A 27,857-nucleotide genomic window follows, 5' to 3' on the forward strand; every position below is an offset into this window, starting at 1 on the left:
AATTGGACGACTGCAAATGACAAATTAGCTAAAAACTGCTTCAGTGGAATAGACAATGCTATAAATTATACATTGACAAAATACTGCCAAAATTATTATGGTCACAAATTAATTTACTTTCTGTGTATTACATATTTACTGCTTTCAAAAACAACTATAGTGGTAGCCAATCTTCTCTTTTGCACTCAACATAATCGGCCCAACTACATCCTGGGCACCGCTGGGGCACTCTAGGCCTAACGCAATGTCATGAAGTTGTGGGGCCTAGTAAGTGCCAATAGCATTCAGTATGCTGGCAACAGAAGTGAATACCATGTGGTAGTCTTCACTTGTAAATAGGAAACGGACGAGCATGAGTCCCCTTCCTTTCTCTGCAAGGACGACCATGTTTTTACTTACCTGTCCATGCTCCCTCGTCATTTGTTTCCTCACAGGACCTGCACGTTTCCGGACTCTTAAAGGACCAACGTGCACTGCTAAAAACATTCCCAACCAATAGCTGGGAGAAGTCTGATATTTAAGGCACCCTTCCCCTATTGGGAGGTGCCATAGCAACTTCAGTTATCTGTCTATATAGTTGAAATGTCAATGTTCTTGCTCTCTCAGTATTTGATCCTGTTTGTCCTGCTCACCTGGATTCTGACCGCCCTGTCTGCACATGATCGTGCCAATCTCGCTATGCCTATACCTGAACTCGTCTACCAGTGCCTAGTCCTGTTCCCGATCTGCCTGAACCTGCTCCTGTGTACCTGCATCTGTGATCCCATACCTGTGGCCATCCCGTGTTCCTGTATCAGTCCTGCTTGTGCCTGATCCCGCAACTGTCTACCTGCTGCATACATCCTGTTAACTAGTTACAGGCCGGTCCTACTTCCCCATTCCCTTGGGGGTCAGTTGCTGTGGCTAAAGGGTCTGTCCTGGAGAAGCAACTGGCATCCCCATAAGTTCAAGTCTAACCACACCATCAGGGGCTCTAGTGAAGAACCAGGTGTTCGTTTAGTTACTCCCCTCCAGGTGCAGCACAGTTGCTCCACAACCAAATGCGTAACACAATCACTAATAACTATGACTAAAAAAAATGAAATACAATTCTGGATAACATGCTAGAAATTCAGCAACAGAACCATTAGAGTGAATGGCGGTGTTTCGGGATACGCATGGATCTCTTTTTCTTCTCTTCCTATAATGTTGCAGAAAGTTAGAATTCCAAACATAGATGTACATAGAGACTAAAAAGAAGATTCCTAATCACCCATTCTTTGATTTCTGGCAACATTTCAAGTTTTGCAATTTTGCTTCGATTCAGTTCAAGTATAACTTTTTGTTCCTAAATTAGTTGCTACATTTTCCTGTTTTGCGTCACAAGTTATAATACCAAATAGGTATATAAATAACCAAAATATCATTATTAAAAACTATATTATCAAAATATGTATTTATATTTATCCTAATATTTAGTGTGGGCACAGGTGACCCAAAATTATAATGCACAATATTTAAAAAAAAACAAAAAAACAAACCAGATCATGTCTAGTGATGAGCGAATATACTCGGTACTCGAGATTTCCCGAGCACGCTCGGGTGTCCTCCGAGTATTTGTAAGTACTCAGAGATTTAGTTTTCAGCTGAATGATTTACATCTGTTAGCCAGCATAAGTACATGTGGGGGTTGCCTGGTTGCTAGGGAATCCAATGTGCATCCAATGTGCTAGGGAATCCAAAATGCATTCTCTGGTGGTGAGCCTGCAACTTTTCTGGCACATGTCAGTTGATTTGTACAGATGTGCCCCTAGCAGCCGCGGGTGGAATCGCGATCCTTCCGCGGCTGTTAGCATGCTAAATGACGCTATCGATCTCTGATAGCGGCATTTAACATGTTTGCGCCAGAAGCGCGTCACTAATCCCGCCCATCAGGGCCTGTGTCACCTGACCGCGGGTCACCCATGGGTTGGCATGACAACCTGGGGTCTGCAGCAGACGCCTGTGGTTGTCATTGCTGGATAGCTATGAGCGCCGCCCAGTGGTCTGCGCTCATAGCAAGTGAGCATTTTAGCTACATGGAGAAGGGCTGAAGCTCGCAGCTTCTAGTCTTCCATGGAGACTATTGAAGCAAGTAAAAAGTAAAAAAATGTTTTAAAAAACTTCAAATCACCCCCCCATTCGTCTCATTCAAAAAAAAAAAAATACACATATTTGGTATCGCCGCGTTCAGAATCACCCGATCTATCAATATATAAAAAAAAAATATCTTATTGGTAAATGGCGTAAGTAAAAAAAAAAGTCAAAATACAATAACTACTTTTTTTGGTCGTTGCAACATTGCATTAACATGCAATAATGGGGGATTGAAAGATTGCACCTACACCAAAATGGTATCAATAAAAACGTCAGCTCGGTGCTGAAAACATAAGCCCACACCAGATCATGAAAAATGGAGACGCTACTGGTCTGGGAAAATGACTATTTTTTTTCACCACTTAAGGGCTGTCCCACACGTCCAGATAATTCCGGTACCGGAATAAATCGGTACCGGAGTTATCCGTGTCCGTGTGCCTGGGAACTCACGGAGGCCATACGTGCGGCACACGTGTGCCGCCCGTATGGCGAGTGGGTACCACACGGAGCGTGTGGTACCCACTCTGCATGGTGCTGAAGCTGCGATTCGTATCTTCCCTGCAGCAACGTTTGCTGTAGAGAAAATATGAAGAATAGTGTTAAAAATAAAGATCTATGTGTCCGCCGCCCCCCCACCCCCTGTGCGCCCCCCCACCCCCTGTGCGCCCCCCCGCTGGTCAGAAAATACTTACCCGCTCCCTCGCTGCTTCCTGGTCTGGCCGCGGCTTCTCCTGCATGCGGTCACGTGGGCCCGATCATTTACAGTCATGAATATGTGGCTCCACCTCCCATAGGGGCGGAGCCGACTATTCATGATTGTAAATGATCGGCCCCACGTGACCGCATACAGTAGGAGGCGCGGCCAGACCAGGAAGGAGCGAGGGAGCGGGTGAGTATTTTCTGACCAGCGGGGGGGCGCACAGGGGGTGGGGGGGCGGCGGACACATGGATCTTTATTTTTAACACTATTCTTCATATTTTCTCTACAGCAAACGCTGCTACAGGGAAGATATGAATACCGGCTTCAGCACCATGTGGGGGGGACAGCGCTTACTGTAGCGCTGTCTCCTGCACGCACACGGACCCCAGACGGAGAATGTCCGTGTGAGGTCCGTGTAAAACGTGCGCTCCCACGAACACTGACATGTCTCCGTGTTTGGCACACGGAGACACGGTCCGCAAAAAATCAATGACATCTGAACAGATGCATTGATTTTTATGTGTCTACGTGTGTCAGTGTCTCCGGTACGTGAGGAAACTGTCACCTCACGTACCGGAGCCACTGACGTGTGAAACCGGCCTAAATAAAAAAGATACATGTTTGGTGTCTACAAACTAATAATGACATGAAGAATCACAATGATCAGTTTTAGTATTTAAAGGACACGGTAAAATAGCAAAACAAAAAACATTTGTGGAATTGCACTTTTTTGCACTTTCACCGCACTTTGAATTTTGTTCCCGTTTTCCAGTACATGATATGGCAAAACCAGTGGTGTCGTTCAAAAGTACAACTTGTCCCACAGAAAACAAATGCTCACATGGTCACATTGACGGAAAAATAAAAAAGTTATGGCTATGTGAAGAAGGGAAGCAAAAACCGGAAACTCAAAAATGGAAAAACCCAAGGTGGTGAAGGGGTTAAGTAAGATATGTATGTCAGAAAAGCATTCTACAGCAAAGTAGTTATATGTTACTCATACATTTATATAAATCAAACTGGTGGTAGGACACCCCACTTACCTGGAGAAGTTAAGAAAGTGAACATGTCGGGTAAATAAATAGGGTTGTTCGGATGTACTGATATTTTTTATCAACTCCATCTGCAAAAAATAGAATGCATGTGAAAAAAATATGGCAATGGCTTATTTATCCACCATGTGGAAAGACATAGGGTACTTATGTTAAAGGGAACCTGTAATGTCCTTTTTAGCATCTAAACTGTCCCCAGTGTGTTGTTAGTAATTTAAAGGACACACCTTAGTTTAACATGCCCCTATGGTCAAATTATTTTCAATCTTTTCTAGGGTACAAAGAATTTTTATCCAAGCCATTTTCAATATTTATTTATTTTTTTTCGGTTGAACCACAATTCAAAAGCAATGTCTGATTTTCATTAGTTGATATACAGTCAATTTAAATTAAAAAATTACTTTTGTCAGTTTCAAGTTTTTTCAGTGACTATTGTGGGTTTTCTTACTTTAACCCCTTTCTGACCTCGGACGGGATAGTATGTCCGAGGTCAGACGCCTCTCTTTGATGCGGGCTCCGGCTGTTTTGAACAGCTGACATGTGCCCGCAATAGGCGCGGGCAGAATCGCGATCTGCCCCCGCCTATTAACTAGTCAAATGCCGCTGTCAAACGCAGACAGCGGCATTTAACTACAGCATCCGGCCGGGTGGCTGGAAATGACGGCATCGCCGACCCCCGTCACATGATCGGAGGTCGGCGATGCTTCAGTATTGTAACCATAGAGGTCCTTGAGACCTCTATGGTTACAGATCCCCGGCAGCTGTGAGCGCCACCTTGTGGTCGGCGCTCACAGCACACCTGATTTTCGGCTACATAGCAGCGAACAGCAGATCGCTGCTATGTAGCAGAGCCGATCGTGCTCTGCCTGCTTCTAGCCTCCCATGGAGGCTATTGAAGCATGGCAAAAGAAAAAAAAAAAGTTAAAAAAAATGTGAAAAAAGTAAAAAAAATATAAAAGTTTAACCCCTTCACCCCGCGGCCCTTTTTCGTTTTTGTGTTTTCGTTTTTCGCTCCCCTCCTTCCCAGAGCCATAACTTTTTTATTTTTCCGTCAATATGGCCATGTGAGGGCTTATTTTTTGCGGGACGAGTTGTACTTTTGAATGACGTCATTGGTTTTACCATGTCATGTACTAGAAAACAGGAAAAAAATTCCAAGTGCGGTGAAATTGCAAGAAAAGTGCAATCCCACACTTGTTTTTTGTTTGTTTTTTTTGCTAGGTCCACTAAATGCTAAAACTAACCTGCCATTATGATTCTCCAGGTCATTACGAGATCATAGACACCAAACATGACTAGGTTATTTTTTATCTAAATGGTGAAAAAAAATTCCAAACTTTGCTTAAAAAAAAAAAAAAAAAAAAAAGTGCCATTTTCCGATACCCGTAGCGTCTCCATTTTTCGTGATCTGGGGTCAGGTGAGGGCTTATTTTTTGCGTGCCGAGCTGATGTTTTTAATGATAGCATTTTGGTGCAGATACGTTCTTTTGATCGCCCGTTATTGCATTTTAACGCAATGTCACGGCGACCAAAAAACCGTAATTCTGGCGTTTCGGATTTTTTTTCTCGCTACGCTGTTTAGCGATCAGGTTAATGCTTTTTTTTAATTGATAGATCGGGCGAATCTGAACGCGGCGATACCAAATATGTGTAGGTTTTTTTTTTTTTTATTGTTTTATTTAGGATGGGGCGAAAGGGGGGTCATTTAAACTTTTATATTTTTAATATTTTTTTCACATTTTTAAAAACTTTTTTTTTTCACTTTTGCCATGCTTCAATAGCCTCCATGGGAGGCTAGAAGCAGGCACAGCCCGATCGGCTCTGCTACATAACAGCGATCATCAGATCGCTGTTATGTAGCTGAAATGCAGGTGTGCTGTGAGCGCCGACCACAGGGGGGCGCTCATAGCTACCTGCGATCAGTAACCATAAAGGTCTCAAGGACCTCTATGGTTACCTTCCTGACGCATCGCCGACCCCCGATCATGTGACGGGGGTCGGCGATGACGTCATATCCGGCCGCCCGGCCGGATGCGGTAGTTAAATGCCGCTGTCTGCGTTTGACAGCGGCATTTAACAGGTTAATAGCGGCGGGTGAATAGCGATTTCACCCGCCGCTATTGCGCGCACATGTCAGCTGTCCAAAACAGCTGACATGTCACGACTTTGATGTGGGCTCAGCGCCGGAGCCCACATCAAAGGGGGAGACACGGCATGCGCAGTACATGTACGGCGCATGTCGTGAAAGGGTTAAATCACCCCCCTTTCGCCCCAATCAAAATAAATCAATAAAAAAAAATCAAACCTTCACATATTTGGTATCGCCGTGTTCAGAATCGCCCGATCTATCAATAAAAAAAAGCATTAACCTGATCGCTAAACAGCGTAGCGAGAAAAAAATTCGAAATGCCAGAATTACGTTTTTTTGGTCGCCGTGACATTGCATTAAAATGAAATAACGGGCAATCAAAAGAACGTATCTGCACCAAAATGCTATCATTAAAATCGCCAGCTCGGCACGCAAAAAATAAGCCCTCAACCGACCCCAGATCACGAAAAATGGAGACACTACGGGTATCGGAAAATGGCGCAATTTTTTTTTTTTTAGCAAAGTTTGGAATTTTTTTTCACCACTTAGGTAAACAATAACCTAGTCTTGTTAGGTGTCTATGAACTCGTAGTGACCTGGAGAATCATAATGACCTGGTCAGTTTTAGCATTTAGTGAACTTAGCAAAAAAGCCAACCAAAAAACCAGTGTGGGACTGCACTTTTTTTGCAATTTCAATGCACTTGGAATTTTTTTCCCATTTTCTAGTACACGACATGGTAAAACCAATGATGTCGTTCAAAAGTACAACTCGTCCCGCAAAAAATAAGCCCTCACATGGCCAAATTGACGGAAAAATAAAAAAGTTATGGCTCTGGGAAGGAGGGGAGTGAAAAACGAACACGGAAAAACGAAAAATCCCAAGGTCATGAAGGGGTTAACAGAAGGGTACCAAATAATTTTTCCATGTGTGTACAAGAATAAACCAGCAAACAGTAATGGCCATAAAAGTATACACCAAAACAATCAAAACATTAACGGGGTTGTTCGGTCCAAATCAGTAGATCTGCAGTCACTCTGTGTGACTGCAGACTTATGAATACCCCAACGCATGAACTGTGCTCTGCGAGGATTCGCCGGTTTCTGACTCAGGACCGCAGTATACAGTGGGGCAAAAAAGTATTTAGTCAGTCAGCAATAGTGCAAGTTCCACCACTTAAAAAGATGAGAGGCGTCTGTAATTTACATCATAGGTAGACCTCAACTATGGGAGACAAACTGAGAAAAAAAAATCCAGAAAATCACATTGTCTGTTTTTTTATCATTTTATTTGCATTTTATGGTGGAAAATAAGTATTTGGTCAGAAACAAAATTTCATCTCAATACTTTTTGTTGGCAATGACAGAGGTCAAACGTTTTCTGTAAGTCTTCACAAGGTTGCCACACACTGTTGTTGGTATGTTGGCCCATTCCTCCATGCAGATCTCCTCTAGAGCAGTGATGTTTTTGGCTTTTCGCTTGGCAACACGGACTTTCAACTCCCTCCAAAGGTTTTCTATAGGGTTGAGATCTGGAGACTGGCTAGGCCACTCCAGGACCTTGAAATGCTTCTTACGAAGCCACTCCTTCGTTGCCCTGGCGGTGTGCTTTGGATCATTGTCATGTTGAAAGACCTAGCCACGTTTCATCTTCAATGCCCTTGCTGATGGAAGGAGGTTTGCACTCAAAATCTCACGATACATGGCCCCATTCATTCTTTCATGTACCCGGATCAGTCGTCCTGGCCCCTTTGCAGAGAAACAGCCCCAAAGCATGATGTTTCCACCACCATGCTTTACAGTAGGTATGGTGTTTGATGGATGCAACTCAGTATTCTTTTTCCTCCAAACACGACAAGTTGTGTTTCTACCAAACAGTTCCAGTTTGGTTTCATCAGACCATAGGACATTCTCCCAAAACTCCTCTGGATCATCCAAATGCTCTCTAGCAAACTTCAGACGGGCCCGGACATGTACTGGCTTAAGCAGTGGGACACGTCTGGCACTGCAGGATCTGAGTCCATGGTGGTGTAGTGTGTTACTTATGGTAGGCCTTGTTACATTGGTCCCAGCTCTCTGCAGTTCATTCACTAGGTCCCCCCGCGTGGTTCTGGGATTTTTGCTCACCGTTCTTGTGATCATTCTGACCCCATGGGGTGGGATTTTGCGTGGAGCCCCAGATCAAGGGAGATTATCACTGGTCTTGTATGTCTTCCATTTTCTAATTATTGCTCCCACTGTTGATTTCTTCACTCCAAGCTGGTTGGCTATTGCAGATTCAGTCTTCCCAGCCTGGTGCAGGGCTACAATTTTGTTTCTGGTGTCCTTTGACAGCTCTTTGGTCTTCACCATAGTGGAGTTTGGAGTCAGACTGTTTGAGGGTGTGCACAGGTGTCTTTTTATACTGATAACAAGTTTAAACAGGTGCCATTACTACAGGTAATTAGTGGAGGAAAGAGGAGACTCTTAAAGAAGAAGTTACAGGTCTGTGAGAGCCAGAAATCTTGATTGTTTGTTTCTGACCAAATACTTATTTTCCACCATAAAATGCAAATAAAATGATAAAAAAACAGACAATGTGATTTTCTGGATTTTTTTTTTCTCAGTTTGTCTCCCATAGTTAAGGTCTACCTATGATGTAAATTACAGACGCCTCTCATCTTTTTAAGTGGTGGAACTTGCACTATTGCTGACTGACTAAATACTTTTTTGCCCCACTGTATGTATGAGTTTTATATGCTCCCAGGCAGCGCAGGGAAGGTCTAGTGTTTTTCTATTGCATCAAATACTTATTTCATGCAATAAAATGCAAATTGATTATGTAAAAAACATACAATGTGATTTTCTGGATTTTTTTAAGATTCTGTCATTTCCAGTTGAAGTGTACCTATGATTAAAATTGCAGACCTCTGTAAGTAAGCTGACTTCTCGGATAAGATGCATTACAGTCTCTTTTCAAATTGTTTTTTTTTTCCCTAGCTGGATAACATCACGAAAATGTATTATTGCCACACTAACCATGCGAATATGCTGCAGAGCAGGTGCCACGGCCGGCAACTGCCTGCAGAAGCGTATATTGTCTCTTTCTTTAGTATCTTAGGCATTCATTATGCAAACTAGGGGGCAGGTCAGTGATGGATCAGTGACCTGTCAGCAGTAGTGTTGAGCATTCCGATACCGCAAGTATCGGGTATCGGCCGATATTTGCTGTATCGGAATTCCGATACCGAGTTCCGATATTTTTGTGATATAGGAAATCGGAATCGGAAGTGCCCAGTGTATGGTTCCCAGGGTCTGGAGGAGAGGAGACTCTCCTTCAGGCCCTGGGATCCATATTCATGTTAAAAATAAAGAATTAAAATAAAAAATATGGATATACTCATCCCTCTGGAGGCCCCTGGACCTTACCGATGTAATCGGCAGCCTCCGTTCCTAAGAATGAGGAGTTTAGGACCTGCGATGACGTCGCGGCTTGTGATTGGTCGCGTGACCGCTCATGCGACCAGTCACAAGCCGCGACGTCATCACAGGCCCTACACTCACTCATTCTTAGGAACGGAGGCTGCCGGTTACATCGGTAAGGTCCAGGGGCTGCCGAACGGGTGAGTATATCCATATTTTTTATTTTAATTCTTTATTTTTAACATGAATATGGATCCCAGGGCCTGAAGGAGAGTCTCCTCTCCTTCAGACCCTGGGAACCATCCAGGATAGCTTCCAATACTTGTGTCCCATTGACTTGTATTGGTATCGGGAATATCCGATATTTTTCAGGTATCAGCCGATACCAATACTTTCAAGTATCGGAAGGTATTGCTCAACACTAGTCAGCAGTCTGCATATATAATTATTATTATATATGTATTATTATCAGAGCACCACATACACCAGCCCCACTGTTAGGGGTTGAGTTCCTGCTTCTGCACAGGGGGAATCTCGGGCCATTTCTTCTGCAGTCTCCCATTCTTCTCCTGCCGCAGTGGAACCTGCTCAGCGGAGACGTCGGTCCTTGCGTCTGGCTCAGTCTCACTCTGTGCTTAGGCTTGCTGTTGCTTTTCCAGCTTTTGCCATTAAAGCCAGTGCTGGGCAGCAGCGAGCGGATGCTTTTGGGACTAAGTCCTGCTTTTTCCCTTCTGAGCATGCCCAGGGTGAGATCTCCCGTTGGAGATCGAGGGTCACATGCTCAGATGCTGCAGCGGTTCTCATTGGTCCTCCTGGAAGGTCCTGAAGGTGCTAAACTTCTGTGGCAGCTTCCCATTGGTCCTTTTTTGGAAGGTCCTGTACGTGCTGCAGCTATATAAGCTTCGCATGACCGCACGGCCATGCGCTATTGTACAATTGTATACGTGTGTTTGTTGATGAGTGCAAATCGTTCTTTAAATACCCCTTCCCTATTGTATGACTGCTCGCGTAAGGTGTATGGCTGCTATCTAGCGCCCGACTATCCTCTCAACGTGTTACACACGAATCAGCATCTATTGCTGTGACCGCCAGTGCGGCGCCACGCGCCAGTAGTGCGCTTCCTAGCCCACGTCCGGGTGCTTAGTGGTGTCTGCCAGCACGGCACAGTTCGCACTTCGGTGCTCTAACTATTTCTATCGGTTACCTAATACACCCAGTTGCGGTGTTGTGCGCAAGTAGTCTGAACGGACTTCAACCCTGTGTCTTGGGACTGAGTTCGCAGACTCCTTGCTTACACTCATTAGTGCGGTATTGCGGTCCTGTGGCTTAACAGGGTTCGCTTCCGCCATATAGCGCTGCCATTTACTAGCAGCAGGTTTTCACCTGCACGGTGGACCCCGGACTGCGAACTCACCTATATTATTTCACCTTATACTAGGTGCATTCCGCCAGTCCTAACACCCACGTTAGAGCATATGATTAACACAAAACTGAAAATAAAGATTACACAACAACCACAAGATGGATTTATCATCAACCAAGGTATCATTTTATTCAGTATAACGGCACCAACCTGACACTGTGTGTAGGTAAGGCAAGGTTCACATTTGAGTCCACAACGTATCATCCGCAACTGCAAACGCATCCAAACACATGCTAACGCAGCGTTTTTTATCCGCATCAGCTTACGAATGACGGCCAAAAAACACTGCGTTTGCATGTGCCTTTGCATGCGTTTGCGCTTTTTATGAGCATGCGTTCGAAATTTCCAGGAGGGAGTGTCTCAATGGGCGTGTTTAAATCAGTTCCTGGACATGCGCAGTCCAAAGTATGCAAGCGCATCAAATGCATGCTTATGCAAAGACATGCGTACGCATGCGTTCCCATAGACAGTAATGTGTTTTTTTAACGCACTCATCCGCATGCGCATGCCTGCACATATTTGACGGAAGTTTGACGCCTCAAAAATTGCAACATTGTGCGTTAGCTGTGCCCCGCCGCACACCGCGAAATTACACATGCGTAAGCAAATGCATGTACCTGCGTCCACAATGTAAAAGATATGAAAAAACAGTATGATGCATGTGGATGTAAAAAACGCTGTGGACACAACCGCAAATGTGGAACCGACCTTACTTTGCACAACCCTGCTGAAAGGTTCCCTTTAACCCCTTAGTGTCAGAGCCAATTTGGTACTTAATGACCGAGCCAATTTTTACAATTCTGACCACTGTCACTTTATGAGGTTATAACTCTGGAACGCTTTAACGGATCCCGCTGATTCTGAGATTGTTTTTGTGTGACATATTGTACTTCATGTTAGTGGTAACATTTCTTCGATATTACTTGCGATTCTTTATGAAAAAAACAGAAATATGGCAAAAAAATGTAAAATTTTGCAATTTTCAAACTTTGAATTTTTATGCCCTTAAATCGGAGAGATATCTCACACAAAATAGTTAATAAATAACATTTCCCACATGTCTACTTTACATCAGCACAATTTTGGAAACAAAATTTTTTTTTGTTAGGAAGTTATAAGGGTTAAAAATTGACCAGTGAGTTCTCATTTTCACAACAAAATTTACAAAACCATTTTTTTTTAGGGACCATCTCACATTTAAAGTCACTTTGAGGGGTGTGCGTGACAGAAAATACCCAAACTTGACACCATTCTAAAAACTAAACCCCTCAAGGTGCTCAAAACCACATTCAAGAAGTTTATTAACCCTTTACAAGCTTCACAGGAACTGAAACAATGCGGAAGGAAAAAATTTACATTTAACTTTTTTTTGCAAACATTTTACTTCAGAAAAAATTATTTTTATTTTCACAAGTGTAAAAAGAGAAAATGAACCATAAAATTTGTTGTGCAATTTCTCTTGAATACAAAGATACCCCATATGTGGGGGTAAACCACTGTTTGGGCGCATGGCAGAGCTTGGAAGAGAAGGAGCACCGTTTAACTTGACAATGCAGAATTGGCTGGAATTGAAATTGGATGCCATGTCGTGTTTGGAGAGATCCTGATGTGCCTAAACAGTGGAAACCCCCCACAAGTGACACCATTTTGGAAACTAGTCGCCTTAAAGAATTAATCAAGATGTGTGGTGAGCACTTTGAACCCCCAGGTGCTTCACAGAAGTTTATAATGTAGAGCTGTGAAAATAAAAAATCACATTTTTTCTACAAAAATGATCTTTTCACCCCCAAATTTTTATTTTCACAAGGGTAACAGGAGAAATTAGACCACAAAAGTTGTTGTGCAATTTGTCCTGAGTACGCCGATACCCCATATGTGGGGGTAAACCACTATTTGGGAGCACGGCAGGGCTTGGAAGAGAAGGAGCACCGTTTGACTTTTTCAATGCAGAATTGGCTGGAATTGAGATCGGACGCCATGTCGCGTTTGGAGAGCCCCTGATGTGCCTAAACAGTGGAAACTCCCCACAAGTGACACCATTTTGGAAACTAGACCCCTTAAGGAACTTATCTAGATGTGTTGTGAGCACTTTGAACACCCAGGTGCTTCACAGAAGTTTATAACATAGAGCTGTGAAAATAAAAAATCACATTTTTTCTACAAAAATGATCTTTTTACCCCCAAATTTTTCTTTTCACAAGGGTAACAGAAGAAATTAGACCACGAAAGTTGTTTTGCAATTTGTCCTGAGTACGCCGATACCCCATATGTGGGGGTAAACCACTGTTTGGGCGCACGGCAGGGCTTGGAAGAGAAGGAGCACCGTTTGACTTTGTCAAAGCAGAAAGGCTGGAATTCAGATCGGACGCCATGTCGCGTTTGGAGAGCCCCTAATGTGCCTAAACAGTGGAAACTCCCCACAAGTGATACCATTTTGGAAACTAGACCCATTAAGGAACTTATCTGGATGTTTGGTGAGCACTTTGAACCCCCAAGTGCTTCACAGAAATTGATAACGTACAGCCGTGAAAATAAAAAAAATCCTTTTTTTTCCTCAATAATGATTTTTAGCTCGCAATTTTTTATTTTCTCAAGGGTAACATGAGAAATTGGACCCCAAAATATGTTGTCCAGTTTGTCCTGAGTACGCTGATACCCCATATGTGGGGGGTCCACTGTTTGGGCACACATCGGGGCTCGGAAGGGAAGTAGTGATTTTTTAAAATGCAGACTTTGATGGAATGGTCAGCGGGCGTCATGTTGCATTTGCAGAGCTCCTGATGTACCTAAACAGTAGAAACCCCCCACAAGTGACCCCATTTTGGAAACTAGACCCCCAAAGAGCTTAAAGAGCTTATGTGTCATGATCTCAATGGCAAGAGATCATAGCATCAGCATATAAAGGAACTAGCTCTTGGAAGATGGGAACTGAGCTGACCATGAACTAAACCTAACGCACAACTAGCAGTGGCCGGGTAGCATGCCTACGTTGATTCTAGATGCCCAGCACCAGCCGGAGGACTAAATAATGCTAGCAGAGGAAAATATTAGTCCTAGCTCACCTCTAGAGAAATACCCCGAAAGGAGACAGAGGCCCCCCACATGTATTGGCGGTGAATTAAGATGAAATAACAAACGTAGTATGAAAATAGGTTTAGCAAATTTGAGGTCCACTTACTACATAGCAGAAGACAGAAAGGACACTTTCATGGTCAGCTGAAAACCCTATCAAAACACCATCCAGAAATTACTTTAAAACTCTGGCATTAACTCATAACACCAGAGTGGCAATTCCTGTTCACAAGAGCTTTCCAGACACAGTAACGAAACTACAGCTGTGAACTGGAACAAAAATGCAAAAACAAACATGGACAAGAGTCCAACTTATCTAGTAGTTGTCTAGGAGCAGGAACAAGCACAGAGAGGCTTCTGATAACATTGCTGACCGGCAAGCAACTAACAGAGCAGCAAGGTTATATAGCGACTCCCACATCTTGATGGGAACAGGTGAACAGAGAAGATGAAGACACCAGTTCAATTCCACCAGTAGCCACCGGGGGAGCCCAGAATCCAAATTCACAACAGTACCCCCCCCCTCAAGGAGGGGGCACCGAACCCTCACCAGAACCACCAGGGCGATCAGGATGGGCCCTATGAAAGGCACGAACCAGATCAAAGGCATGAACATCAGATGCATTCACCCAAGAATTATCCTCCTGGCCGTATCCCTTCCACTTGACCAGATACTGGAGTCTCCGTCTGGAAACACGAGAGTCTAAGATTTTCTCCACAACGTACTCCAACTCACCCTCAACCAACACCGGAGCAGGAGGCTCAACGGAAGGCACAACCGGTACCTCATACCTGCGCAATAATGACCGATGAAAAACGTTATGAATAGAAAAGGATGCAGGGAGGTCCAAACGGAAGGAAACAGGGTTAAGAATCTCCAATATCTTATACGGGCCGATGAACCGAGGCTTAAACTTAGGAGAAGAGACCCTCATAGGGACAAAACGAGAAGACAACCACACCAAATCCCCAACACAAAGCCGAGGACCAACACGACGGTGGCGGTTGGCAAAAAGCTGAGTCTTCTCCTGGGACAACCTCAAATTGTCCACCACCTGCCCCCAGATCTGATGCAATTTCTCCACCACAGCATCCACTCCAGGACAATCCGAAGATTCCACCTGACCAGAGGAAAATCGAGGATGAAACCCCGAATTACAGAAAAACGGGGACACCAAAGTGGCAGAGCTGGCCCGATTATTGAGAGCGAACTCCGCCAATGGCAAAAAAGCAACCCAATCATCCTGGTCAGCAGACACAAAACACCTCAGATATGTCTCCAGGGTCTGATTAATCCGCTCGGTCTGGCCATTCGTCTGAGGATGGAAAGCGGACGAAAAAGATAAATCTATGCCCATCCTAGCACAGAATGCCCGCCAAAATCTAGACACGAATTGGGTCCCTCTGTCAGAAACGATATTCTCAGGAATACCATGCAAACGAACAACATTTTGAAAAAACAGAGGAACCAACTCGGAAGAAGAAGGCAACTTGGGCAGAGGAACCAAATGGACCATCTTAGAGAAACGGTCACACACCACCCAGATGACAGACATCTTCTGAGAAACAGGCAGATCTGAAATAAAATCCATCGAGATGTGCGTCCAAGGCCTCTTAGGAATAGGCAAGGGCAATAACCATCCACTAGCCCGAGAACAACAAGGCTTGGCCCGAGCACAAACGTCACAAGACTGCACAAAGCCTCGCACATCTCGTGACAGGGAAGGCCACCAGAAGGACCTTGCCACCAAATCCCTGGTACCAAAAATGCCAGGATGACCTGCCAACGCAGAAGAATGAACCTCAGAGATGACTCTACTGGTCCAATCATCAGGAACAAATAGTTTATCAGGTGGGCAACGATCAGGTCTATCCGCCTGAAACTCCTGCAAGGCCCGCCGCAGGTCTGGAGAAACGGCTGACAATACCACTCCATCCTTAAGGATACCTGTGGGCTCAGAGTTACCAGGCGAGTCAGGCTCAAAACTCCTAGAAAGGGCATCCGCCTTAACATTCTTAGAACCCGGTAGGTATGACACCACAAAATTAAACCGAGAGAAAAATAATGACCAGCGCGCCTGTCTAGGATTCAGGCGCCTGGCGGTCTCAAGATAAATCAAATTTTTGTGGTCAGTCAATACCACCACCTGATGTCTGGCCCCCTCAAGCCAATGGCGCCACTCCTCAAAAGCCCACTTCATGGCCAAAAGCTCCCGATTCCCAACATCATAATTCCGCTCAGCGGGCGAAAATTTACGGGAAAAGAAGGCACAAGGCCTCATCACGGAGCAGTCAGAACTTTTCTGCGACAACACTGCCCCAGCTCCGATCTCAGAAGCGTCGACCTCAACCTGAAAAGGTAGAGCAACATCAGGCTGACGCAACACAGGGGCAGAGGAAAAACGGCGCTTGAGCTCCCGAAAGGCCTCCACAGCATCAGGGGACCAATCGGCAACATCAGCACCCTTCTTAGTCAAATCGGTCAATGGCTTAGCAATATCCGAAAAACCAGCAATAAATCGACGATAAAAGTTAGCAAAGCCCAAAAATTTCTGAAGACTCTTAAGAGAAGAGGGCTGCGTCCAATCACAAATAGCTTGTACCTTGACAGGATCCATTTCAATGGAAGAGGGGGAAAAAATATATCCCAAAAAGGAAATCCTCTGTACCCCAAAAACACACTTAGAACCCTTCACACACAAAGAATTAGACCGCAAAACCTGAAAAACCCTCTTGACTTGCTGGACATGAGAGTCCCAGTCATCCGAAAAAATCAGAATATCATCCAGATACACAATCATAAATTTATCCAAATAATCGCGAAAAATATCATGCATAAAGGACTGGAAAACTGACGGAGCATTTGAAAGACCAAAAGGCATCACTAAATACTCAAAATGGCCCTCGGGCGTATTAAATGCGGTTTTCCACTCATCCCCCTGCCTGATTCGCACCAAATTATACGCCCCACGAAGGTCAATCTTAGAGAACCACTTGGCCCCCTTTATGCGAGCAAACAAATCAGTCAGCAACGGCAATGGGTATTGATATTTAACAGTGATTTTATTCAAAAGCCGATAATCAATACATGGTCTCAAAGAGCCGTCTTTTTTTGACACAAAGAAAAAACCGGCTCCTAAGGGAGATGACGATGGACGAATATGTCCCTTTTCCAAGGACTCCTTTATATATTCTCGCATAGCAGCATGTTCAGGCACAGACAGATTAAATAAACGACCCTTTGGGTATTTACTACCCGGGATTAAATCTATGGCACAATCGCACTCTCGGTGCGGAGGTAACGAACCAAGCTTGGATTCTTCAAAGACGTCACGATAGTCAGACAGGAACTCAGGAATTTCAGAGGGAATAGATGATGAAATGGAAACCACAGGTACATCCCCATGAGCCCCCTTACATCCCCAGCTCAACACAGACATAGCTCTCCAGTCGAGGACTGGGTTGTGAGATTGCAGCCAAGGCAATCCTAGCACCAAATCATCATGTAGATTACACAGCACCAGAAAGCGAATAATCTCCTGGTGATCCGGATTAATACGCATAGTTACTTGTGTCCAGTATTGTGGTTTATTATTAGCCAATGGGGTGGAGTCAATCCCCTTCAGAGGAATAGGAGTCTCCAAAGGCTCTAAATCATACCCACAGCGTTTGGCAAAGGACCAATCCATAAGACTCAACGCGGCGCCAGAGTCGACATAGGCGTCCGTGGTAATAGATGACAAAGAGCAAATCAGGGTCACAGATAGAATAAACTTAGACGGTAAGGTGCAAATGGAAACAGATTTACCAAGCTTTTTAGTGCGCTTAGAGCATGCTGATATAACATGAGTAGAATCACCACAATAGAAACACAACCCATTTTTCCGTCTAAAATTCTGCCGCTCGCTTCGGGACAGAATTCTATCACACTGCATACTCTCTGGCGATTTCTCAGTGGACACCGCCAGATGGTGCACTGGTTTGCGCTCCCGCAAACGCCTATCGATCTGAATAGCCATTGTCATGGACTCATTCAGACCCGCAGGCACAGGGAACCCCACCATAACATCCTTAATGGCATCAGAGAGACCCTCTCTGAAAGTCGCCGCCAGGGCGCACTCATTCCACTGAGTAAGCACAGACCATTTACGGAATCTTTGGCAGTAAATTTCCGCTTCATCTTGCCCCTGAGATAGGGACATCAAAGTTTTTTCTGCCTGAAGCTCCAAATGAGGTTCGTCATAAAGCAACCCCAAGGCCAGAAAAAACGCATCCACATTGAGCAACGCAGGATCCCCTGGTGTCAATGAAAAAGCCCAGTCTTGAGGGTCGCCCCGGAGCAAGGAAATCACAATCCTGACCTGCTGTGCAGGGTCTCCGGCAGAGCGAGATTTCAGGGACAAAAATAATTTGCAATTATTTCGAAAATTCTGAAACCCAGATCTATTCCCCGAGAAAAATTCCGGCAAAGGAATTCTCGGCTCAGATACAGGTGCATGACAAACAAAATCTTGCAAATTTTGTACCTTCGTGGCGAGTTTATTCAAACCTGCAGTTACACTCTGAAGATCCATTACAAACAGGTGGACACAGAACCATTCAAAGATTAGAAGGAGAGAAAAAAAAAAAAAAATTTCAGCAGACTACTTATTTCTCTCCTTTCTCAGCCAAGGATTTTAACCCTTTAGTGGGCCGGTCAAACTGTCATGATCTCAATGGCAAGAGATCATAGCATCAGCATATAAAGGAACTAGCTCTTGGAAGATGGGAACTGAGCTGACCATGAACTAAACCTAACGCACAACTAGCAGTGGCCGGGTAGCATGCCTACGTTGATTCTAGATGCCCAGCACCAGCCGGAGGACTAAATAATGCTAGCAGAGGAAAATATTAGTCCTAGCTCACCTCTAGAGAAATACCCCGAAAGGAGACAGAGGCCCCCCACATGTATTGGCGGTGAATTAAGATGAAATAACAAACGTAGTATGAAAATAGGTTTAGCAAATTTGAGGTCCACTTACTACATAGCAGAAGACAGAAAGGACACTTTCATGGTCAGCTGAAAACCCTATCAAAACACCATCCAGAAATTACTTTAAAACTCTGGCATTAACTCATAACACCAGAGTGGCAATTCCTGTTCACAAGAGCTTTCCAGACACAGTAACGAAACTACAGCTGTGAACTGGAACAAAAATGCAAAAACAAACATGGACAAGAGTCCAACTTATCTAGTAGTTGTCTAGGAGCAGGAACAAGCACAGAGAGGCTTCTGATAACATTGCTGACCGGCAAGCAACTAACAGAGCAGCAAGGTTATATAGCGACTCCCACATCTTGATGGGAACAGGTGAACAGAGAAGATGAAGACACCAGTTCAATTCCACCAGTAGCCACCGGGGGAGCCCAGAATCCAAATTCACAACACTTATGTAGATGTGTGGTGAACATTATGAACCCCCAACTGCTTCAAAGAAGTTTATAATGTAGAGCCATGAAAATAAAAAATCATATTTTTTCCACAAAAATGATCTTTTCACCCCCAAATTTTTACTTTCACAAGGGTAACAGGAGAAATTGGACCCCAAAATATATTGGCCAATTTATACTGAGTACACTGATACCCCATATGTGGGGGGGGGGACCACTGTTTGGGCGCATGGCAGAGCTCGGAAGGGAAGGAGCGCCGTTTTGGAATGCAGACTTTGATAGAATAGTCTGCGGGCGTTATATTGCGTTTGCAGAGCCCCTGATGAACCGTAGAAACCCCCCATAAGTGACCCCATTTTGGAAACTAGACCCCCCCAAGGAACTTATCTAGATGTGTGGTGAGAACTTTGAACCCCAAGTGCTTCACAGAAGTTTATAATGCAGAGTCGTGAAAATAAAAAATATTTTTTTTTCCACAAAAATGATTTTTTTAGACCCAATTTTTAATTTTCCCAAGGGTAACAGGAGAAATTGGACCCCAAAAGTTGTTGTCCAATTTGTCCTGAGTACGCTAATACCCCACGTGTGGGGGGACCACTGTTTGGACACACATCGGGGCTCGGAAGGGAAGGAGAGCCGTTTGGAATGCAGACTTAGATTGATTGGTCTGCAGGCGTTATGTTGCATTTGCAGAGCCCCTGATGTACCTAAACAGTAGAAACCCCCCACAAGTGACCCCATATTGGAAACTAGACCGCCCAAGGAACTTATCTAGATGTGTTGTGAGAACTTTGAACCCCCAAGTGTTTCACTGCAGTTTATAATGCAGAGCCGTGAAAATAAAAAATCATTTTTTTTCCACAAAAATGATTTTTTAGCCAATTTTTTTTTTATTTTCGCAAGGGTAACAGGAGAAACTGGACCCCAAAAGTTGTTGTCCAACTAGTACTTAGTATGCTGATGCCCCATATGTGGGGGGAAACCACTGTTTGAGCACACGGCAGAGCTCAGAAGGGAGGGAGCATACTTTGACTTTTTGAGCGCAAAATTGGCTGTCTCGTTTGGAGACCCCTGATGTACCTAAACAGTGGAAACCCCCCAATTCTAACTCCAACCCTAACCCCAACACACCCCTAACCCTAATCCCAACTCGATCCATAACCCTAATCACAACTCTAACCCCAAAACACCCCTAACCCTAATCCCAAAGCTAACCATAACCCTAATCAAAACCCTAAACCCAACACCCCCCTAATCCTAATCTCAACCCTAACCTCAAAACCTAACCCTAATCCCAATACACCCCTAACCCTAATCCCAACCCTAACCTTAACCCTAATCCCAAACCTAACCCTAATCCCAAATGTAACCCTAATGTCAACCCTAATCCAAACCCTAATCCCAACTCTAACCCTAACTTTAGCCCCAACCCTAGCCCTAACCCTAACTTTAGCCCCAACCCTACCTTTAGCCCTAAACCTAGCACCAACCCTAACTTTAGCCCCAACCCTAGCCCTAACCCTAGCTCTAACCCTAATCCTAGCTCTAACCCTAGCCCTAACCCAAGCCCTAACCCTAAGGCTCTGTGCACACATGGCGGATTTTGCTGCGGATCCGCAGCGTTTCCGCAGCTGCGGGTCCGCAGCAGTCTCCCATGAGTTTACAGTACAATGTAAACCTATGGGAAACATAAAACGCTGTGCCCATGCTGCGGAAAAAAACACGTGGAAATGCAGCGGTTTACATTCCGCAGCATGTCAATTCTTTCTGCAGATTCCGCAGCGGTCTTACACCTGCTCCATAATAGAAAACCGCAGTTGTAAAACCGCAGGGGAATCCGCACAAAAAACGCGGTACATCCGCGATAAATCCGCAGGAAAAACGCAGCGTTTTGGCCCTGCGGATTTATCAAATCCGCTGCGGAAAAATCCACAGAGGACCATTCTACGTGTGCACATATCCTAACCTTAGCAATAACCCTAGCCCTAACCCTACCCCTAACCCTTCCCCTAACCCTAATTGGAAAATAGAAATACATACATTTTTTTTATTTTATTTTTTCCTTACTAAGGGGGTGATAAAGGGGGGGGTATTTACTATTTTTTTTATTTTGATCACTGTGATAGGATCTCATAGTGACCAAAATAAAACAAGAGAAAGAATCTTCTTCTGCTGGCCGGCAGATCATGGCGGGAGCACTGCGCATGTGCCCGCCATTTTCTTACCAGAGCAAGAAGCCGGCGGCCAGCAGAAGAAGCAGGAGGACCCAGGAACACCGGTAAGTATAACAGGGTCCCCGATCCCCCTATTTCTCTGTCCTCTGATGTGCGATCACATCAGCGGACAGAGAATTACATCGCTTTTTTTTTTGCGGCCGCCGGTAAACCGTTAATTACCGGTGGTCGAGACCCCAAAGATCTTCCGGGTGCCGGGCGGTGGGCGCACTGCGCATGCGCCCGCCATTTTTTCCCAGAAAAAGATGGCGGCGCCCATCGAGAGCCACGAGGAGCACCGGGGGAGATAGGTAAGTATCGGGGGCGATTGGGGACCCCATTTCTCTGTCCTCCGATGTGCGATCACATCGGAGGACAGAGAAATTAAATGGCAAATAGCTTTTTTTGTTGTTGCGACCGCCGGTAAACGGTTAATTACTGGCGATCGCAACTCGGGGGTCGGTAAAACCCCCCCGAATCATGTTTTCTGGGGTCTTGGCTACCCCCGGCAACCAAGACCCCAGAGAAATCCGACTCTGGGGGCGCTATTCACTTTTTCCACAGCTGTGGTTTAAGTACCCTTAACTGCCGCCGTAAAAAGGCGTATCGGCAGTCGTTAAGGGGTTAAAGTATCTTTTTTTCCTCCTGTTGGGATATTAAAAATAACACACTCACACTAATAAACATATGAAACACGATTTTTCTGATTGTAACATGTAGATCACAATGTGATTTTGACTGAGAAAGTTTGAGTATATTACACCTAGATTTGTTTCTTTTGAAGAGAAAACTAACCACATGGAAACCACATACGGTAAATATCACATGCATCTTTTTGGCTGACAGTTTTCAGCTGCAAATAAAGGGCAGTACTGAACAAGAAAAACGGGATCATATGACTGACATGGCAATATTACACTGATGCCCTAGAGGCCTAAAAATTACTTTGTGCCTTATTCTTTGATTCTTAGAATCAGATTAGTTTCATAATTACTTTTTTTTTTTAAATGAGAAGCAATTTTTCACAGCCTTCTCCTTTTTTTCAGAGGAATACCTATATCATAACATTGTCTGCAGTTCTCTTCAAACTACACCAGCTCTTAAAAAAACATATAATTTCAGATGTGTGAGCAAATGGTAACACCATTCTTCTCTCTTGAAAGCTCTCTGTTTACTCCTAAGGGTACATACATAAAGGAAATTTGTATGTTGTTTACTAGCAAAGTCATCCAAAACATGCAACTTACAGGGGTTTTCTCATAAACAAAGTTAATTTTAATCAACATTTTTATTCATAGATCTTGGAATAATAATAAGTTCCATAATTGGATGTGTGTAAATAAAATGTTCCTATGCTGAGATAATCTTTTAAATTTGCATCTACTGTGTAATGGCTGTGTCTGACCATACAGGAATATGATATGATCATACCACATCTACTGGGCAGGGCGGGAAACAAGAGCGTAAACAGACAGGACAGAATGGGATCACAGCTGATTCTTTCTTTGAGGTAAAACATTGCTTACCCTCTTCACCCCCAAGGGTGGTTTGCACGTTAATGACCGGGCCAATTCTTACAATTCTGACCACTGTCCCTTTATGAGGTTATAACTCTGGAACGCTTCAACAGAACCCGGTGATTCTGACACTGTTTACTCGTGACATATAGTACTTCATGATAGTGGTAAAATGTATTTGATATTACTTGCGTTTATTTGTGAAAAAAATGGAAATTTGGCGAACATTTAGAAAATTTTGCAATTTTAGCAAGCAGGCAACCCACACAATAAAAAAATCATTTTTTTTTCCACAAAAATGATCTTTTATCCCACACTTTTTTATTTTCTCAAGGGTAGCAGGAGAAATTGGACCCCAAAAGTTGTCGTCCAATTTGTCCTTAGTACACTGATACCCCACATTTGAGGGGGAACCACCGTTTGGGCGTATGGCAGAGCTCGGAAGGGAAGGAGCGTTGTTTTGGAATGCAGACTTTGATGGAATGGTCTGCGGGTGTCACGTTGCGTTTGCAGAGTCCCTGATGTACCTAAACAGTAGAAAACCCCCATAAGTGACCCTATATTGGAAACTAGACCCCCCAAGGAACTTATCTAGATGTATTGTGAGAACTTTGAACCCCCAAGTGTTTCACTAAAGTTTATAACGCAGAGCCGTGAAAATAAAAAATCATTTTTTTTCCACAAAAACTATTTTTTATCCCCCAATTTTGTATTTTCACAAGGGTAACAGGAGAAATTAGACCCCAAAAGTTGTTGTCCAATTTGTTCTGAGTACGCTGATACTCCATATATAGAAGAAAACTACTGTTTGGGCACATGTCGGGGCTCGGAAGAGAAGTAGTGACGTTTTGGAATGCAGACTTTGATGGAATAGTCTGTGGGCATCATGTTGCATTTGCAGAGTCACTGATGTGCCTAAACAGTAGAAACCCCCCACAAGTGACCCTAGACCCCCCAAGGAACTTATCTAGATGTGTTGTGAGAACTTTGAACCCTCAAGTGTTTCACTAAAGTTTACAACGCAGAGCCGTAAAAATAAAAAATCATTGTTTTTCCCACAAAATGATTTTTTTAGCCCCCCAATTTTTATTTTCACAAGGGTAACAGGAGAAATTGGACCCCAAAGGTTGTTGTCCAATTTGTCCTGAGTACGATGATACCCCATAGTTGGGGGTAAACCACTTTTTGGGCGCACAGCAGAGCTCGGAAGAGAACTAGCACCGTTTTACTTTTGCAGAATTGGCTGGAATTGAGATCGGATGCCATGTCGCATTTGGAGAGCCCCTGAAGTGCCTAAATAGTGGAAACCCCCCAATTCTAACTCCATCCCTAACCCCAACACACCCCTAACCCCAACCTTAACAATAACCCTAACAACACCCCTATCCCGAACACACCCCTATTCCTAATCCCAACCCTAACCCCAACACAACCCTAACCCCAACACACCCCTAACCCTAATCCAAACTCTAACTATAACCCTAACCACACCCCTAACCCTGACACACCCCTAACCCTAATCCCAACCGTAATCCCAACCCTAACCCTAGTCCCAACCATAAATGTAATCCAAACCCTAACCCCAACTCAAGCCCCAACCCTAACCCCAACTTTAGCCCCAACCCTAACCCTAATGGGAAAATGGAAATAAATACATTTTTATTATTTTTCACTAACTAAGGGGGTGATAAAGGGGGGTTTGATTTACTATTTATAGCGGGGTTTTATTTTTTGGCAGAAGTCACACACTAAAAGACACTTTATATTGCAAAAAAATAGTTTTTGCATCACCACATTTTGAGAGCTATAATTTTTCCATATTTTGGCCAACAGAGTCATGTGAGGTCTTGTTTTTTTTGGGACGAGTTGATGTTTTTATTGGTACAATTTTCGGGGACATGACTTTTTTTATCGCTTTGTATTCGGATATTCCGAGGCGGAATGAACAAAAACCAGCAATTTATGAATTTTTTTTTTCTGGGGGGGGTTTATACCATTCCGCGTGTGGTAAAATTGATAAAGCAGTCTTATTCCTCGGGTCAGTACGATGATAGCGATACCTCATTTATATTATTTTTTTATGTTTTGGCGCTTTTATACAATAAAAACTATTTTATATAAAAAAATAATTATTTTTGCTTCGCTTTATTCTGAGAGCTATAACTTTTTTTACTTTTCCAGTTATGGAGCTATATGGCAGCTTGTTTTTTGCGGGACAAGATGACGTTTTCAGCAGTACCATGATTATTTATATCCATCTTTTTGATCGCGTGTTATTCCACTTTTTGTTCGGCAGCATGATGATAAAGCGTTGTGGTTTTTTTTTTTGGTTTTAATGGTGTTCACTACTGGCGTTAACTAGTGGGACAGATTTATAGGTCGGGTCGTTACGGACTCGGCAATACTAAATATGTGTACTTTTATTATTTAGATTTTTTAAATTCAAATATTTATTTATTGATGGAATAAATATAGATTTATTATTATTATTTTTTAATTACTAATTTTTCAAAATATTTTTACAATTATTAATTTTTTCATTCTTTTACATTGTGTCCCACTATGGCACACTCATTTTGTGCAGGCTGATCGCTTCTATAGCATGCAGATCTGCATGCTATAGAAGCTGTCAGCGCAGGAGCTTCAGTACACTGACCTTAGAGACTTCCTGACATGCACTGCGCTTGACAGGAAGCATCGCAGCTCTGGAGACCCGGATGTCATCATGACGTCATCATGCCGTGGGGGCTGTCAGCCCCTCTGCTGGCTCTGGTCATGTTTGATCGCAGTGTTCTAGGGGTTAAAGTGCGGTCCATGACCGCTCCTGGCACTTAGTGCCGGGAGTCAACTGTGAGAATCAGCTGACACCCAGCCACGATCAGCCACGCTCCCCCCGTGAGCACGGCTGATCGCCTATGAAGTACTATTCTGTCCAAGGGAATTAAGTCCCAGGTCACATGGACGGAATAGTACGTCTAATGCCGGAAAGGGGTTAAAAGGAACCTGAAGCAACAATGAAAATGTAACACAGTAACATAGTTAGCAAGGCCGAAAAATGACATTTGTCCATCCAGTTCAGCCTATATTTCTTCAGTATAAATCCCCTGATCTACAGTACGTCCTTCTAAAGAACCTAATAACCGTAAGATACAATATTGTTGTCAAAATCATTCTTGTGGTTGTCATATCCGTTCACCCATTCCCCCTAAAAAAGAACTTCATGCAATATGCAAATTAGGGTGGTGGGTGCACCCTTGATGTGGCTAAATGGCTCCAAATTAGAGAACAGATGCTGGATTGCAGCAGAGTAAGTGTATAACAATCCTGAAATGATGTCCTTTTTCAGTTAATTGTACATCATGAATAAAGCACATGGGAAATGTCTAACGTAATTAACATGAGACCTTGAGATTTCTTGCTAAAATTTCTTTCTTCACATTTCCTTATTATAGTTCACTGGAAGTGAAAACAAGTCAGCAATTTTACTGAACTAAACAACATTTCCAAAAACAATAAATTATTCCATAGCTGAGCTGCAAAACAAAATAGCAAAGATTCTTGTGTTCAGTCACTCTGATCTGTTTGATTTTTATTTTCATACTTATTCCAAGTAAAAATTTCTGACTTGTTCTAACTTTTATCAAAGTCATCTATAAATGTAAAATCACCAGTAAAGAATTAGGTAGGAAATACAGAATTATTTGCTGAAATATTAATGTTAACATTTGACAACTGACACAAGTTAATGTAGGGAATCCTATCATTTGATTGTTTACATCTCAACTTACACAGCTGAAAGAAGGATATGATCTGATGAGGAAGATCATGAGGGTTGTTGGCACTTAAAAATATACCACCATACCCCAACTGTGTTCGTCAGCAATTATCCTATCAATTAGACATATCATAAGAGTCTTGTTGGAGTCTGGCAAAATAAACTCAACATACAGTTGTGCTCAAAAGTTTACATACCCAGGCAGAATTGTTGCTTTCTTGGTCTTTTTTCAGAGAATATGAACATATAACACCAAACCTTTTTCTCCACTCATGGTTAGTGGTTGGGTGAAGCCATTTATCATCAAACTACTGTGTTTTCGCTTTTTAAATCATAATGACAACCCAAAACATCCAAATGACCCTGATCAAAAGTTCAAATACCCTGGAGATTTTGGCCTGATAACATGCACAGAAGTTGACACAAATGGGCAGGGCTGTGGAGTCGGTAAGCCACAGTTGCGACTCCGACTCCTGGATTTTATCAGGTTCCGACTCCGACTCCGGCTCCAACTCCGGCTCCGACTGCTTCATAAATGGCCAATTCGTAACAATAAAGTTACTGTTGTAAAATATTAACATCGTGCTTATTCAGTTTCTCACCATCATATAAGTAATCAGACCACTTAGAGCAAAAACTATATTTATTAGAATACAATTAGAATATAGCAAATAACTTTTATAAACTTTTCTAAACTCTTGAAAGTAAATATGCAATAAACACTGTTATGCAGTTAATAAGAAGAAATCTATAAATTTGTCCTCAGAAAAAGTATTGTCTCTGTCAGATCCTCCTTCATGGATGCCCTCAAATCTGATCTAATTATTTTGAGAGCAGAGAACAACCTCTCTACACTAACTTGGGTTGGTGGCAAAGCAGTAACCACTCGGGCAACATCTCTGACAATGTCAGGATACAGAGGAATCGCTTGTTGCACTGTTATTTTTTTGATGAACAGTCAAATTTCTCAATTTCTTTTAGTGCACATGAAAAATTCTGCCGAAATGTACTGGCTGTGTTCTTTGATGGGGAAGACTCTTCTTCTATGCGGGAACGCTTTGCACGGTCCT

The 27,857-nt window shown here is 43.4% G+C and overlaps 1 protein-coding gene across 1 annotated transcript in view; it reads right to left on the bottom strand.

The window, feature by feature from the left end:
• UST (uronyl 2-sulfotransferase) overlaps positions 1 to 27,857 on the bottom strand; it is a 478,891-nt gene that overhangs the window by 64,038 nt on the left and 386,996 nt on the right. Inside the window, exon 4 of the mRNA XM_077289186.1 lies at positions 3,859 to 3,938. Within this exon, the coding sequence (XP_077145301.1) occupies positions 3,859 to 3,938 (80 nt within the window). The remainder of the gene's footprint in view (positions 1 to 3,858; positions 3,939 to 27,857) is intronic.

This window comes from Ranitomeya variabilis, chromosome 2, assembly GCF_051348905.1.
Source record: "Ranitomeya variabilis isolate aRanVar5 chromosome 2, aRanVar5.hap1, whole genome shotgun sequence".
Lineage (NCBI taxonomy): Eukaryota > Metazoa > Chordata > Amphibia > Anura > Dendrobatidae > Ranitomeya > Ranitomeya variabilis.